We start from the raw sequence: 17,744 nt of genomic DNA, 5'->3' as shown, positions 1-17,744 counted from the left end.
CACTAAGTCAAATGTTAACAGTCAACTTATTTAAAAGATCCAGCAAGAGGGAGTCTCTAATAAATATTTATGGATTTAAATGATCCAGTTAGACTGAGTGTCCAGTAAACAACTCTTTGACTGCGTCCGAAACGGCCTACTCAGTAGGTACTGCATTTGAATTTAAATGTACTACTCAGCCGTTAGAAAAGTATATTCTATAGCATCTATACAGTATGAATGTGAGTATTATGAATGGAACTTGGATTTACTACATCCACCATTTGTCATGATCACATGACAAACCGTGGCCTGTGTGAGTTGTGTCGCTTCACTACCATTTATGAATTATCTCGCAAGGCATCATGGGATAGCAGAGCGTGCATCAAATGCACACTTTAGAATCTTGCCGGAAGTAGTAGGTCATCTGGGTACTTCTCGCTAAATAAATGGCTGAGTCCGAATATATAGTACACTAAAAACATCATGCGCACCGTTTTTCTCACTGTTTTTCAAATTCTATGCATTCAGACATAGTACTCAGCTCGCATACTGTTTTTTGTATACTATATAGTATGAAAGTATGCAATTTTGGACGCAGCCATTGATTTAAATGATCTGATCAGAATCTCCAGTCAGCAACCAACCAATTCAAGTGATCCAGACAGAGTGAGTTTTTAATAATGCACTGATTTAGATGATTCGAGCAGAGCAAGCCAATTCACAGATTGTATTTTTTTTTTCATCAGCGTTAGTCTATAGTTAACAACTTACTGATTCAAATGAAATATGAATCAATGTGTGCAGGAGAAGCATCGATGGAGGCGTTGGAGCTGGAGCTGGAAGAAGTGGAGTCCCAGATCCGCGCGCTGGTGGTAAGACGGTCACAGCTACGGGAACGGCTTCTCGCCGTACCTAATGCTAAGGCCGTCTCATCACCTAAGGTACGTGGAAATTACAACCACATCATTCCCTCTACCTCAACCCCGCGTCCTTCTCTGTCCAGGCCCAGCGCACCCGGGGCGCGGCTCAGCCAGGCGTCGTTCACGCCGACACCCGGCTACCACGGCGCCTGGGTGCAGCCGCGCAAGGTGCTTCCCAGATCCCGGGGCAGAACGTCTCCGCCTGTGTTCGAGATCTCCACGGAGAACCGCTTCTCCCCTCTCCGCGAGTCGGGTCCCGATGTGGCCATCATCGGTGACTCGATCGTTCGTCACGTCCGTGCCGCCTCCTCAAAAGGTAATAAAGTACGTACTTTCTGCTTTCCTGGTGCCCGTGTGAAAAATATTTCTACACAGATTCCAACCATCCTGGGCGCTGCCGAGAGCCCTGGTGCCGTTGTCCTCCACGTGGGGACAAACGACACCGGGCTCCGGCAGTCGGAGATCCTGAAAAAGGACTTCAGGAGCCTGATCGAGACGGTTCGACGCACCTCGCCCGCCACGCAGATCATCGTTTCTGGGCCGCTTCCTACCTACCGCCGAGGAAATGAAAGGTTCAGTAGACTTTTAGCTTTGAATGAATGGCTAATAACATGGTGTAAAGAACAAAAATTGCTCTTTGCTAATAACTGGAATCTTTTCTGGGAGCGTCCTAGGCTCTTCCGTCCTGACGGCCTGCACCCCAGTCGAGCCGGAGCTGAACTCCTGTCGGACAACATCTCCAGACTACTTCGCACCATCTGACTAGCAGGTAAAAATTCACAAAATTCACACTATAGCCACCTAGACTCTTGTTCACCCCACTTAAACATCAGTAACGCATATCTGGCGAATCCTATAGAGACTGTGTCTGTTCCTCGTATTATTAGATTAAGAAATAAACGTACTGTGTGCTCCAGAAAAAATCTAGTAAGAATCAAACCAGAAAAACCAGTAGAAAGTGAAAATACAAATTTCGTAAAACTTGGTCTCCTAAACATCAGGTCACTTGCACCTAAAGCACTTATCATTAATGAAATAATAACAGAAAACAATCTTAATGCACTCTGTCTCACTGAAACCTGGCTGAAACAAAATGACTATATTAGCTTAAATGAAGCAACTCCTCCAGGATTCTTATATAAACATGAGGCTCGTCAAACTGGTCGTGGTGGTGGAGTTGCATCAATCTTTAGTGATTTCCTTAATATTAAACAGAGAAACGGACTTATGTTTAGCTCCTTTGAAGTATTATCGCTTAATGTTCAGCTTCCACATACTATACAAAAACCTATGTTATCTCTCGCTTTAATCACCATATATAGACCCCCAGGACCCTATGTCAAATTTCTAAAAGAATTTTCTGATTTTATTTCTGACTTACTAGTCAAAACTGATAAAATGCTAATTGTAGGTGACTTTAACATCCACATAGATGACGCTAATGATACATTAGGGCTCGCGTTTATGGATTTAATACACTCACTTGGGATAAAGCAAAACGTTGTGGGTCCAACCCATCGCTTAAAGCATACATTAGATCTAATTCTGTCTTATGGAATCGAGGTTATTGACGTAGACATTATACCACAAAGTGATGATATTACAGATCACTACCTCTTACTATATAAGCTATGTTTACCTGAAATCAGCAAACCCGCTCCAATACTCCGCCCTAGTAGAACTATTGTTCCGTCAACTAAAGATGAATTTATAAATAACTTACCTGATCTCTCTCTATTTCGTAATGCACCCGCAAACTCAAATGATCTTGATGTAGTAACCAGCAGTATGGATGCCATCTTTACTAGCACACTAAATACTGTGGCACCCATCAAATTAAAAAAGGCTAGAGAGATTAAAACTATACCATGGTATAATAGTCATACTCGTGCGCTCAAAACAGCAACCCGCGCCCTGGAACGTAAATGGAAAAAAACTAATTTAGAGGTCTTTAGAATTGCGTACAAAGACAGTATGTCCAGCTATAGGAGGGCTCTAAAATCTGCCAGGACCGAGCACCTGCGCAAACTGATAGAAAATAATCATAACAATCCTAGATTTTTATTTAACACCATCTCTAAATTAGCAAATAATCGGTCATCCTTGGAACAAACTACTCCACCGCAAATTAGTAGTGATGATTTCATGAATTTTTTCAGTAATAAAATAGAAGGCTTTAGACAGAAAATAGGAGATGCCAAACTTTCTGCACCGGCTTATACTCCAAATCCTGTAAATATTTCATTAAATCATAATAATAACCTACACTGCTTCAAAATCATAGAACATGAAGAGTTAGTAAAAATTATAAATAGCTCTAAACCAGCTATGTGTATGCTGGACTCAATTCCAACAAAATTACTGAAAGAGCTGCTACCTGCTATAGGAGAACCTCTTCTTAACATTATCAACTCTTCTTTATCTATAGGCCATGTTCCAAACTCTTACAAGCTAGCTGTTATTAAGCCTATTATTAAGAAACCGCAACTAGACACCAACAACTTAGCTAACTATAGGCCTATTTCAAATCTTCCATTTATGTCTAAAATACTAGAAAAAGTTGTTTCCACTCAATTATGCTCTTATCTGCAGACGAACAATATTTTTGAAGTGTTTCAGTCAGGTTTCAGGGCTCACCACAGTACAGAAACCGCCTTAGTGAAAATAACCAACGATTTACTCTTAGCTGCTGACCGAGGGTGCGTCTCGCTATTAGTTTTACTCGATCTTAGTGCGGCATTTGATACCATTGACCACAATATCCTCATAAATCGTTTAAAGTCTACAGGTGTCCAGGGACAGGCTCTACAATGGTTTAAGTCATACTTAACTGACCGCTACCAGTTTGTAAATCTTAATGGACAGCCTTCACAAATCTGCCCAGTAAAGTATGGGGTGCCTCAAGGATCAGTTTTAGGCCCTTTACTGTTTACAATTTACATGCTACCTATGGGAGACATTATTAGAAGACATGGGATCAGCTTTCACTGCTATGCAGATGATACTCAATTATATATTTCCACTAAACCTGACGAGACGTCTGAACTTTCTAAACTAACTAAGTGTATCAAAGACATCAAAGACTGGATGACCAACAATTTTCTTCTCTTAAACTCAGACAAAACAGAATTATTACTTATTGGGCCTAAATCTTGTACACAGCAGATCTCGCAACTCAATTTACAATTAGAGGGATACAAAGTTAGCTTTAGCTCTACTATAAAAGATCTGGGAGTCATATTAGACAGCAATCTAACTTTTAAAAACCATATATCCCATGTCACAAAAACTGCCTTCTTTCATCTGAGAAATATCGCTAAATTACGAAATATGCTATCCATCTCAGATGCAGAAAAGCTAGTCCATGCTTTTATGACTTCGAGACTGGATTACTGTAATGCTCTATTTGCTGGCTGCCCAGCATCCTCTATTAACAAACTTCAATTAGTACAAAATGCAGCAGCCAGAGTTCTGACCAGGTCTAGAAAATATGATCATATAACCCCAATTTTATCCTCCTTACACTGGCTGCCTGTTAAATTTCGTATTGAATTTAAAATATTACTTCTCACCTATAAAGCTCTAAATAATCTAGCTCCTGTTTATCTAACCAACCTTCTGTCTCGCTACGAACCAACTCGCTCTTTAAGATCTCAAAATTCAGGGCTTCTGGTAGTACCTAGAATAGCAAAATCAAGTAAAGGAGGTCGAGCCTTCTCTTTCATGGCTCCTACACTCTGGAATAGCCTTCCTGATAACGTCCGAGGCTCAGACACACTCTCCCAGTTCAAAACTAGATTAAAGACCTATCTGTTTAGTAAAGCATACACTCAATGCATCACCTAGCGGGTTCCACACTGGCTTCTACATCTTGCTTATATACACTATGAACAGCAGCTACGCTAATTATTCTCTTTATTCTCTATTTTCACCTGGGGATACTCATCCCGAGGTCCTCAGATTAGGCGGAGTCACTGATTGGATCCAAGACCAGCGACGTGATGATACCAAGGATTCCATATCCGGGACCAGGCCATATCCTGAGCTGCTGCTGCGCTGATGGTCGTGGGGAGTGGAGAACATGAGTCTGATTCCAGCGACGCTCCAGGGACAGACGAGTCTTCATTGAGGCCATCTTCCAGCATAAACCACGGCGAATGAAGTTCTGCACAAGACTTTTGGCCAGCGGAGAAATTAAAATGGTCGTGCCCAACTGAGTCTGGTTCTCTCAAGGTTTTTTTTCCTTCACTCCCATCAGGTGAAGTTTTTTTTCCCTCTCCGCTGTCGCCACTGCCTCGCATGGTTCAGGATTGGTAGAGCTACGCATTGATGAATTTGCTCTTCAGTGTTTGAACTCTCAGTAATGATTAAATCACACTGAACTGAGCTAAACTGAACTGAACTGAACTTAAACACTAAAACCTGAACCACACTGTTCCAGTTACTATGACCATTTATGTGAAGCTGCTTTGACACAATCTACATTGTAAAAGCGCTATACAAATAAAGCTGAATTGAATTGAATTGAAAATATAAACTAAAATATGCTCCAATATAAATCCATAAGAATTAAAAAGCTGCTTTATATGGAAGGATATCTTGAACAATTTTCAAACACAATTGCAAATTGTATTTTCAGTTGCATTTTCAATATGCAATGCATGAATTGTGACAATCCAATTACAAAACTCATTTTACTGTTTGCATTTTTGCCTTTGGAATATACAGTGACTGCCGTATTTTAAATGAAAAAGCAAAATCCATTCGCAAATGTATTTCCCACGTCTTGCCTAAGCTTGAGCCTAACATATTTAAATAGCATTATCAATTGTCACATTTTTGGTTTCTTTTTTCTCTGTCTCTCTGTGTCTCTGTGCTTGTCTCCTGCCAAAACTTTTTGAATTTCTGACAATTACACGAAAACCTGTCAATCAAATAATGGGGAGGGACTATTTTATTGACCTTACTTTTTATGTATGAGCAGGTGCAGCCATTGGAATCTTATTGGCTTGAGATTTCTGGTCTCATTCACATTCATAGATTTTTAGATTTTTAGAATCTATTCATAGATTGTTATGCTGCTTGATGTTGCAAACTGACTTTTTTTTGTTTTATTATTCTACTTTTTATGTTTACTTGTTAAGCTTCAATTTTATGTGTGTGTCTCTCTCTTTCACTCTCTTTCTCCTCTCTTGCACATATGCGCACCTGTTCTCTCTGTCTCTCTTCTCTTTCTCTTTCGGTTTTACAGTTTCAACCCCCTTTCGATTGTTATTGGCTGTAGGGTCAATCATCATTATCTCGGGTGATGTGGCGGCTTCTGCGGCCAATCTGAGTGTTTACCAGGCTTTTAAAAAGACAACGACTGGGACGCCGAACAGAGGCTTTTGCGTTCCTGTTTTGTTCTTTGTTTTAATCTACCTCCCGTTTTTTCTTTTGTTATGTTTTTTTTTTGTACAGATATTGCTTTGCCAAAAGGTGTTATTGCCATCTTGTTTATTTTCATTAATTTTTTCTTTATTCTTCATTTGAGATTATTTGCTGAAATTCTTTGTTTTCCCTACGGGGATTTGGAGAGGTAGATGTCACGTGACATACATCCATACATCACCTAACGAACATGTGTATAGACACCCTAGGTTTGGGTTTAAGTGGGTGCTGGCTTTCTATTTTTCTGTTTGGTTCTGTTTAGAGTAGGTAAGTTAGGGCGTGTAAATATCAAAGACTTGCTTTCGATTTTCAGTTAGGTAAAAGGATTATACTGAGTTAGTTTGTTTTTTGATTTTGTTATTTTCTTTCCTTTCAGCCCCACTTTTGTCCTCTTCCCCTGCAGGGTTTATTGTTTTTGGATTATTTTGTTATTATAAATTGTATATAATTTATTTTTTGTGTTATTTGGTGTTAACTATATTATTATTATTCATTATTCCTATTTACTGCATATCTTAGATTTTTTTTTATAATAAATTGTTCTCTTTTTGGCAGTATTTTGCTTAATGCATGGTTCTTCTTCTCCCATATTACACAAAAACTGTCACAATATAAATGTTATTTAATTCAACCCCTAGTCTAACATCATGAAGTCGTAACAATAGTCATGAACACACTTGTCTGTAGAGCAAGTAGTTTGACCGAGTTTGCTATTTATTATTCCAGGTCATTTCTCCCATAGATAACTGAATAAAAATTCCATAACAAAGATTTTAAAAACGAGCGCACTTTCGCATTGTAAAATAAGGTTAATTGGGCGCGTTTATATTTGGAAGTGACATCGACCATATTTTATTGATCAGATTCATTAATGTAAAATTGAATCTACTAGGGCTGCAACAACAAATCAATTAAAAGGGATTACTAAAAGCGTTGGCAACAAATTTTATTATTGACTCGTCATGTTGCGCGATGCATTGATAATTTAAAAAAACTTTAGTTGAGCATGGCGCGGAGTAAACGCACTCTCTTTCTGGTTAAAGGAGAGATACATGGCGAGGAAGGGAGCAACAGCAGGGTAAATCACAACAGAATCCTGCTTTTTTTCCATTTTAAAGTGAGGAACGTAATGTCCCTGTTGCTGGTGTTTACTCGTTATCCAGTTTGACAAGCATGACGTGAAAACTTCAAACTGAGCTTTTAACAACAAAAACACACACGTTTTTGTGAATTGGAATATTAGGTACTTGATCACATGATGAGCAAACGTGTGAATATTTTGTATTAAAACGGAAAAACATAATAAAAGGGATACATCTGTCATACAGCGATATTGTGGCTGCTAAGTGTCACATGTCAAACATGACCCGTCGTCACAAAAACATTAAGAGTGAATGTTCTAAAATAAAGATCGCCTAACAAAACGCGCTCCCTGTGGCCAGATAGAATATTTTAAACTGACCAGGGAAAGAGTTAATAACAGAAGTAACGCAGCGGAGGTACAGTTACTTTGCACTTTTAAACATTTCTTATCTAGTAATTTTGTCTTGTTTCCAGTCCAAATTTTCCAAAAATCTTAAATCAAGATTACTAGACAAGAAAAATGCCTTGAGAAAATTAAGTGATGCAAATAATTTTGCTTGTTTAAGGTAAACAATTACTTAATTTTGAGTTGTTTTTTTTTTTTTTTTCAGAAAATAAGACATAATTGCTTATGCTATTCCAACTGTCTAGTATGTGTCTTGATTTAAGATTTTTTTCAGGATTTTTGGACTGAAAACGGGTCAAAACTATATATATATATATATATATATATATATATATATATATATATATATATATATATATATATATATATATATATATATATATATATATATCTTTCAATTTTATTATTATTATTATTATAGCAGCTGATGGATGTTTAAGGTCTACATGTTTGTGCCTAAAGATTTTAGTTGTTTTTGATTAAAAGGTTGAAAATTAATGCTTTCCTTTCCTTTTTTTTACTGATTCATTGATTAATCTAAAAAATAATCGAAAAATTAATTTAAAATACATAAAATAATTGTTGGTTGGAATGGATAAGTCAATTCGCAGCTGGTTGAAACACATCCTTTCAGATTTTATATTTTACAATGGAATAAATACAAATCTTATTAATCTTGTTTAAAGTTATATTCAATTTTTTTCTACATCATTGTCAGGACATTAACAATAAAACATGCGTATTACTCAAAAAAAAAGTGTTCAATTTGAAGAATGTAATCTGAAATACACTGCTCCAGCAAACAAAACTGCAAGTTTATGAAGCAATAAAACACTCTCAGGTGAATCCTTACTTGATTTTGTCTGCGCCTTGCGAGCCAGTGCTGCCAACAGTTCATTCTGCACCTATTAAATAAAAGAAACAGATCATGGTTTAAAAGGTTCTTTCAAATATTCAGGCTCAGTGGTCTCACAACGCACAAAAACCATGAGCATGTTATATTGTTTACAAGCTGGGAAGCTGTTCTGCGAGTTTGTGCTTGATCCTTCTCTGCAGAGATCTACAACACTTTGAAGATGCAAATCCACAACTTCAGCACTAAACTTCATCTCTATTAAAAAAGAAAAAAGTTTCACTTCTCGAGACTGATTCATACTTGGAATACTTTAGCAGGGGTATAAAAAAAGACTGCATTACTTATTCTTTAGCACGACTGTCTTTGATTTCCCAACTGTGATATTACGCCTTTGAGGATACAAAAAAAAAACTCCAAACTTTCAAGTAATCTGTCTGTGATCTGACTATAGTGACTCCACACTGAAATCCCACAGCACACAGCATTTTATGAATACAGATGTGTCCAATCCATCAAGCATCTGCAAGGTACTATCACTATGAAGGGAAGCCCATCTTCTGGTCTGAGCATGGTAGGTCTGTGCACTGGTAAAGCAGGTGTGTAATGGAGGTGTTTAACTGTGCTTAGTGGCCTGTAAAAATGACTTGTCCTGTGGGGAGCTCTGATGTGACAGTCACAGGCTCGGGGCAAAGATAAATGGAGCTGGACAGAGATCTGTGAATCACACAGGCCAACTATAAATGATTACACTGGGAAAAACTGATATTAAATGAAAAGTAAAATGCATTGAATGGTGTGCATGTCCAGTTATTGTGGGAATAGGATTATTTAAATGTTTTATACATATATAGAGATAGACCTTTGGCCAAATATTACTTTTTGTAAACATTTTTAAATTATTTTAATTTCACAAAATAAGCTATAATAATAGTCTATAATTTTAAATATTATCTAGTAGTATTAGTAGTAGAAGCAAAAAAAAATGCTACAAATATTATTTTGAGTTTCAAAGTTTTTGCATTTCATAGCAAAATAAAAAAATCTTAAAATGTAAACAACTTATAAAAAACATACCATAATGCAAATAAGTTGTCATTTAATAAGAATATGTCAATAACTTAATTTTGACAGAAATGTCAGATAGAACCTTATAATTCTAAGGTGACAATGTTTATTTTAAATGTTTTATTATTATTAGTAGTAGTAATAATAATAATAATAATAATAATAATAATAATAATAATAATAATAATAATAATAATAATAATAACTATTATTATTATTATTAAGTGTGGAATGGTGGCTTAGTGGTTAGCACTGTCGCCTCACAGCAAGAAGGTCACTGAGTCACAATTTTTGTATGTGGAGTTTGCATGTTTTTCCCGTGTTCACGTGGATTTCCTCCGGGTGCTCCGGTTACTCCTACAGTCCCACAGTTTTAAAAATTGTATACTAATTTTGACTAAAAATAAATAGCATTTTGCACAATGCATTATTGGTTTTATTTTTTATTATTGTTTTGACAAAAAAAATGCAGGAAAAAATGCAAATTTTTAGGCATTATGTTATACACTCGCCCACCACTTATTAGGTACACCTTATTAGTACCGGGTTGGAGCCCCTTTTGTCTTCAGAACTGCCTTAATCTTTCGTGGCATAAATTTAACAAGGAAATGGAAATATTCCTCTAAGATTTTGGTCCATATTGACATGATAGCATCACACAGTTGCTGCAGATTTGTCGGCTGCACATCCATGATGCCAATCATCCGTTTCACCACATCCCACAGGTGCTCTATCAGATTATGATCTGGTGACTGTGGAGGCCATTTGAGTACAGTGAACTCATTGTCATGTTCAAGAAACCAGTTTGAGATGATTCGCGCTTTATGACATGGCACAATATCCTGCTGGAAATATCCATCAGAAGATGGGTACATTGTGGTCATAAAGGGATGGACATGGTCAACAACAATACTCAGGTAGGCTGTGGTGTTGACACAATGCTCAATTGGTACTAATGGCCCCAAAGTGTAAATAAGTAAGTAAGTAATGTATATTTATATAGCGCATTTGTTGTGTATGGCCATACATCCAAAGCGCTTCACAATCATGAGGAGGGGTCTCTCCACACCACCTTCAAGGTGTGCCAAGAAAATATCCCACACACCGTTACACCCACACCACCAGTCTGACCCATTGATACAAGGCAGGATGGATCCATGCTTATATATTGCTGATGCCAAATTCTGACCCTACCATCCGAATGTCGTAGCAAAAATCGAGACTCATCAGACCAGGCAACGTTTTTCCAATCTTCTATTGTCCAATTTTGGTGAGCCTGTGTTAATTGTAGCTGCATGCAAAAATTTGTCCACCCTTTTGTGGTTGCACAGTAATGTGTTCTGTTTTTATAAGAGAAGATCGCTGCAATCATTTGGTTTCTAAAGAAAGATAGATAATGTCATGTTTTTCAGACAGAAATGTTTAGTGTAGCAGTATTGAGATGTGTGAAATAAAATTGAAACTTAAGAATAGGCTTTGCAAAAGTATGGGCACCTTCTTTTGTTTGAGTTTTTAAAACTTGAAGTCACTTAATGGTGATTGATTACAACACAACATGGATCTGAGTGACTCAGTGAACCTTAACAATCATTATAAAGGTGCGACCAATCGTGAAAAAGGATATTTAAGATAGCTGATTGCTAGTTGTGCTTCTCCTTATTGTGAACCTGAAGGTAGCAACATGGGAATCTTAAAAAAACTTCCTAATGACATAAAAACTAGGACAATTCATCAACATCAACAATTAGGATAAGGATATAAAAAGCTTTCACAAAGGTTTAAAGTCTTTATATCCACAGTCAGAAATATAGTAAAAAAAATGGAAGGTCATGGGTAGAGTTCTGGTGAAGGAAGATCCAAATTTGTACGTCATCATTCATCAGATCATCCGTCTAGTGGGGTGCCCAAATATTGGCACCTATCTGTTTTTGTAATAATTTAAATTGCGTTGCATCTGTTGATTAAATAAATGTTGTGTCAGAACTGAAATGTTTTTCTTTTTTCTAGGGTATAAAATATATCAAATTAAAAATTGCTGCTTTGAAAGGCCAGCAGACAATTATTTGCAATTATGATAATTATCAGGGGTGTCAAAAAATTTGCATAAAACTGTATATACATACAAATATTAAATTAGAGGTGCAAATTAAACTGGCACCCTGTCATAATTTCAGTAAACTAAAAAAGTTAATTGAAGACATTACAATCCCTTATAACTGGACTTTTGTATTTGCTAAATAAATTAACCATAGCTGACAAATGTATATGTATAATACATACAAAGTGATCATCTTTAACTTTATATGTAACTACACTCAAAAATTTTGTGCATTTTTTGAATTCCTGCAAATGTCTTTTAAGTTCTTGCTCTAAACTCTTTCTTGTGTAGCTTAAACACAGCTAGAAGCTACCTTCAAATGTCTATCATATTAGAATTATTGTAAGTTCTTGCTCTAAACCTTTTCGAAACGACATAGTTCATTGATTACGGCATCAAACTGAGCATCTGAACGCAAACAATGTAAAGCTGAGCATCATCAATTCTCCAGGGAGGCTGATGCATATGCTGACCCTCTTCAAATCACAGTGGCCTTATATCTGATGCCAAGGTGACTGCAGGTGCACAGGCCACCTTCAAGAGAGGTTCTGCTACATTACCTTAATAGCTGGAGGCCAAGCACATGCTGCATGGCCACAGAAATGCACTGATTCAGTCATTACGCCAGAGCTGTTGGCGGCTCAGAAACACAGAGCAGGTGGTGAAAACGTTCTCTACTAAACCTTTGCTATCTTGTGGTCAAAGACGTGGTCATTTAGCTATTTTTGAAGGCTTGTTTGATGTTAATGATGATGCAGACTTTGATGTGTGCATCACGCATTCGACTTTTTAGTGAAGGTTGTCAACTATAAATGATCAATTTAATCATGGTGTAATTTATTTTGCATGTCAAAAGCTTTGAACCCCAAATTTTGCTTAGCGAGTCTTCATTGGCTCTGGTTCATCGGTTTGTGATGAGAGTGCTGTACATCAAAAGATACAAAGGTACAATTATGCCAGTCAGCTTTATAATCTTATAATATCAGCAAAATCACCTGTTTTGTCACCACTTTAAATATTACGCTATAGAATCATTCAAATACTAGCTCTAAGGTGACATTTGTGAAGTAGCAATGGCTTCTGCTGTTCTGACATCAGCTGCAGATTATGAAAAAAATTATTGTGGACAATTGCTGTCTATAAAGGATCAGGGAGCTCTCAGATTTAATCTAAGGGTGCTTTCACATCTAGACTTCTGTTTCGAAACGTGGCGCATTTCCCCAGTTAGTGCGGGTCATTTGGGATATGTGAATTCAGCAATAGTGGTCAGATATGTGCCAAAACAATCAGTCCGAGATTGCCTGAATGAGGTGATCTTAGTTCAATTGAAACGAACTCTGGAGCAGGTAGATTGTAGTGAGAATGCAATATGATCCAACAAACCAGGCTATATCAGTGTATTATGGATATGTAAGGCATATATACAGCTATATGAAGAGAGAATATGACTATGGCAGGATGTATAAAACAAATAAACCATGGAACTCAATCTGTGCAATGTGGGAAGAGTTTACTGGCATGCAACTTATTGTAGCCATTTTGGTCCGTTTAGAAACTTTAAAAGTGACCCGCAACAAGAACAAAGTCCAACATTGTTAGAATTTTAATCCCTGTTTCGGAACAAAACAATCGATCTACAGGTGTTAAAGCATTCTAAAATAAACTAAAATACAAATATTATTTATTTTGTGTTGATTACTTGTAGCCACTGACATTTATAGCAGGAAAACAAATACTACGGACGTCAATGATTACTGGTTGGCAACATTCTTCAAAATATCTTCTTTAGTGTTTGGAGCAAGTGGAGGCTTAGTTACTGACATGATTATTGTTTTGTGTGAATCCATTTAAAATTGAGGGAAATGATAGAAGATGCAAAAAATGCAATGTAATTGACTTACTGTTGAGGTGAAATGCTCCAATGCCCTCATTTGAAGAACTGGATTACAAGCATCAGGTGTTTTCTGTTTATCTTCTTTACAGCTACAAAGCAAAAAATAATGTTGTTTTGTTTACTACATTTACATTTCCACATTGACAATAACACAAATAATATAATTCTATGATAAAATAGTTTTTAAATGTATTTTAATATTTTTAGGAGACATTCATTTAGAAATATCAAAACTGTACTGAGAATAAAAGGTAATATTACAGTAATAATAATGTAATATTAAGGGGATAACTCTTTTCTTAAAGAAATTAAAAAATGCCATTTTATACGTCAATATATATCAAAAATATATGTGTACAAAACTTATTGATGTATTGAAGTTTATTGATGTAAATAACATGCACAGAGGAAAAAACATCATAAAGAGAACCCCTAAAATAAAACCGTCCAAAATTCATAAACATTAACTTAATATAATAAAATATTCTGCACGACACTGATTGTAAGGTCTATAATAATTACAAAACTCACGAAAATCGTAATATATAGATACTTACTATATAGATACTAGATTTGAGTCTCAAAAGCTCAATCAGGCCATAGAGAAGTGCAGAGGGAACTAAAAACAGCTGCAATCTCACTAAAGATGAACATCCTGCCCAGATAAAACCATTTGCATACAACTGACCAACTTTCCCAGCAGACAGGATATGATGCGGAGAAACACAACCTATAACTCGGCCTTCATTTATGTCCACTGACCTCTTGCTTACGTATTGTTTACCAAAGTACAACATGTCATTGATCTGGTTAAGTGAGGTCCGGTCAGGACAGCATTGTTAATTCTTGTCATAATAATTTCAATGTATATGCTTTTTTACTGGCAGCTTATCTTTGATTTGTTTTTTTATATATAATTTTAAATATAAACATTTATTTCTGCATGCATACTTTTAAAATTATAAATTAGAGAATTTTACAGTACTTTTCTTATATTAATTAAAATAAAATGTATTTTTGTAAAACAATTTTGATTTGTAAAAAGATTTATTTACAATATATTTTGATGGTTTACTCGAGTATTTGTTGATTGTCTGCTTAATATCTGATGATATGCTCCTTCAACAGACATAAGAAACTTTGCAGGTACATTTCAACTTACAATAACCCTAACCCCAACCTAATAGTCTACTTATAATCTAATGAGAATCAGTTGTAATGTAACATAAACTCAACAAACAAACTATAAAAATAAAGTGTCACCGACTTACATTTTGTGAATTTGTAAGGTTGTGTATTTTAATAAAACATTATGCTTTATTTATAATGAAAAGCTAGAAAGGTTGAAAATAATCTCAATTTAAAATATATGTATTTTTAACCAGCCATTAAACAATGCACACACTGTTTCATAATTAAAAAGGTGAAACAAAAATGACAAAAAAATCTAATGGAAAATGTAATGATATAATTATTAGTAGTTGTAGTAGTAGTATTTTTAAATAAGTGATAGATCTAAAATAATTCAACCAATACACAACATTACATCTAAAAACTTTTATTTTACAAATCCATGTTATGAGCAACTCGAACTCAAATCATTTGAGAGATTGAGTTCATGCAGATCACTTACTAAAAGCAAAGCAGCTCAAGTTAAAAGATCAGTGTTGCACAACTTATTACAGATTAACACCTCAATAGATAATCCCACTTAACCCTATTGTGTCCTCGAGTATAAAACTTATAAACATCTGGCCAACAGCTGATTACAGTAAGATGATTTCACATGCTGTAAACTGTAAAAGATATTGCTGCCAATTTTTTTTTTTTGTTGAATCAAATGAAATGTCATTATGAACTGACTAAAATATTCATATAAAGTTATTTCACCTGATTAAAAATAAGTTAGTGTTAACCGGAAGTTGCTCAGAATTTTATATCAGTGTGTTGATGTACTTCCAACTAAAATCGAATATTGAGTACGAGGCAGGGCATTATTTCGCGCATCATTCCCTTGAAGCAAGTTAAGAGTAAGAGGGTTGTAGTTTGGAATTTTGTGGCTGAGGTCCACAAGAAGACAGACACTCCAAATGCAGAAGCAAATTGTCAGATTTTGATTAAAGAATTATTATTATTTTTTTTTTTTTTATTGGATTAACTTGCACCGATTAACAGTTCACCTAAAGAATAACAATATGCACAATTAAAACAAAATAAAAATGGTAAATTTTAATTTCAGACTTTTAAGTAACATTAAACATTTGTTGATGTGTTTTTATCTTATCTTTTATTACAGTTTTGAAAACACCAATAATACTTGCATTTGGTGCTTAATGAGTTTTAATACTAGGCACATGCTCAAAATGATACCGTAAACTTTTCAACCTCCTTGTGGTGCTGTCAATGACGTTTCAAAACTTAGATATTTGAAAATGACAATCAATCATAAAAGCCCAAACACAAAGCACAGAGGCAGTGAGAAGAGACGGATAGACCGTGCCTTCTTCTGACACGTCTGTGAAGTGATGAGATGTGCTCTGACAGACAGTGCAAGGTCAAAAGAAGAGCTCTGAACAGGTCGTGTTTGACTGAAAATCTGAAAGTGAGACAGAGCCTGCAGCAAAACCATCTGTCTGTCCTGTATTCAGCTTGCACTGTCGCAGAGACATCTGCTGGAGAAGCCTGGAAATACACATGCACATGGAATCATACGAATTGATTGGTCTTAAAGGATATTTAGTAGATATTTAGTTGAAGTTGATATTGTACTGTGGTCAAAAGCCTTTTTCAACTATTAGTGCACAACCATTTACAACCCCTGTTACAGATTTTTGTAAAACATAGATAATGGTAAGCTACATTTTGCCTTTTGGCATGTTTAACCACTGTTGACTTATGGGTAAAAAATGACCCGGGCACCATTTTAACAGCTGAAATAAAACCATAAACAATGTTTTTTTTTTTTTATCTTGAAATCTGGTGACTGTTTCTAAAATGATCCTAACACTAGAAAACACTAGAAAAAATGTAACTGTTTTCTATTGTCATGAAGGCTTGACTTGACAAATTTATGGTACATCGGTTGTAAATTTTGACCCACCAGCTATAAAACTAATATCATACCAGAAAAATGACACACACATGCAGGCAATAAGAATCATTTGCTTTAACTTTAATAAATACTGTAAAAACTTTATGCAGGTACTTTTAGCATCGCAAAATATATTATTTACTTTAGAGATGAAGTATGTTAGTTTGACACCCAGTGGTTGAACTAGGTATTGCACTCCTGGATCAAAACAAAGGCAAGTGCAAGTTGCCAGCTTGATGACAGGAGCGAGTGATTTTAACAATTTTCTATATAAAAGCAACGGCAGAAGGAATACTTTTTTATATTAAGAGGAGTTTTTGTCCTAACCAACACCTCAAATTGATATATAATAAACGACTTCTATTTTTCGCAGCTGAACAACAGAAAACTGACAATGATCACCTCAGGTACCCCTTACATGCATTAATCAGTGTTAAATGCTAAAAATGTGAGTTTAAGTGCCATTTTACATTATATTTATTGGCATAAACTGAAAGCAGCAGCAGATAGTTCACCTCAGATCTTGAAAATAAATTAAACCATTTGGAATTGAACTTTAGAACCAAACACATATGAGTGTTTTAGTATGTACATTCAATAATGTTAAAGAGGATTAATATGTATTAAAAAGATTAAAAACATTACCATTTAGTGAGTGGACACATATTCTGTGCTTCTGAATGGCTGTATTTAAATTTCTGTCATGTTTCGTCTTGTGCAAACAGCCAAATTGCTTATCACTGCGTATCTCGTCAGAAAGTGTGTTGTTCGGACTGCTCACCTAATGTTAACATTAAAATTATTATATAAATTGCTAATTAATAACCTCATGTGGAAATCTAACCAAAACAAAGACAGTGTTCCAGCACAAAAAACACATTTTCAAGGAAGAATATCTGACTTCAGCATCGTTTTTCAG

General features: G+C 35.7%; 2 protein-coding genes across 5 annotated transcripts in view; one reads left to right on the top strand and one right to left on the bottom strand.

Annotated features, from left to right (window-relative positions):
* Nucleotides 1-17,744, bottom strand: part of rapgef5b (Rap guanine nucleotide exchange factor (GEF) 5b) — a 123,062-nt gene that overhangs the window by 89,714 nt on the left and 15,604 nt on the right. For all 4 annotated transcript variants that reach the window (XR_012391288.1, XM_073924422.1, XM_073924423.1 and 1 more), the window contains 2 exon segments: nucleotides 13,742-13,823; nucleotides 8,675-8,726 (listed from right to left, as the gene is read on the bottom strand). Coding sequence is in view for 3 of the 4 variants with exons in the window: in XM_073924422.1 (XP_073780523.1) it covers nucleotides 8,675-8,726; nucleotides 13,742-13,823 (134 nt within the window). In the remaining variant the exon portion in view is untranslated.
* LOC137487860 (uncharacterized) lies at nucleotides 798-2,674 on the top strand. The gene is made up of 2 exons (XM_073926784.1): nucleotides 798-1,474; nucleotides 1,577-2,674. The coding sequence occupies exons 1-2, from the start codon at nucleotides 798-800 to the stop codon at nucleotides 1,662-1,664; spliced, it is 765 nt and encodes a 254-aa protein (XP_073782885.1). The 3' UTR covers nucleotides 1,665-2,674.

The sequence above is a fragment of the Danio rerio genome, chromosome 16 (genome assembly GCF_049306965.1).
Source record: "Danio rerio strain Tuebingen ecotype United States chromosome 16, GRCz12tu, whole genome shotgun sequence".
Taxonomy (NCBI): Eukaryota; Metazoa; Chordata; class Actinopteri; order Cypriniformes; family Danionidae; genus Danio; species Danio rerio.
The sequence above is the reverse complement of the archived record's forward strand: the minus strand, read 5'-3'. Positions and strand labels throughout refer to the sequence as shown.

What these genes read in the sequence shown, in the direction of transcription:
- LOC137487860 (XM_073926784.1), top strand. Translation starts at nt 798, where the DNA reads ATGGAGGCGTTGGAGCTGGAGCTGGAAGAAGTGGAGTCCCAGATCCGC. An exon ending in TACCGCCGAGGAAATGAAAG is followed by an intron (nt 1,475 to 1,576) that starts GTTCAGTAGACT and finishes GGAGCGTCCTAG; the next exon opens with GCTCTTCCGTCCTGACGGCC.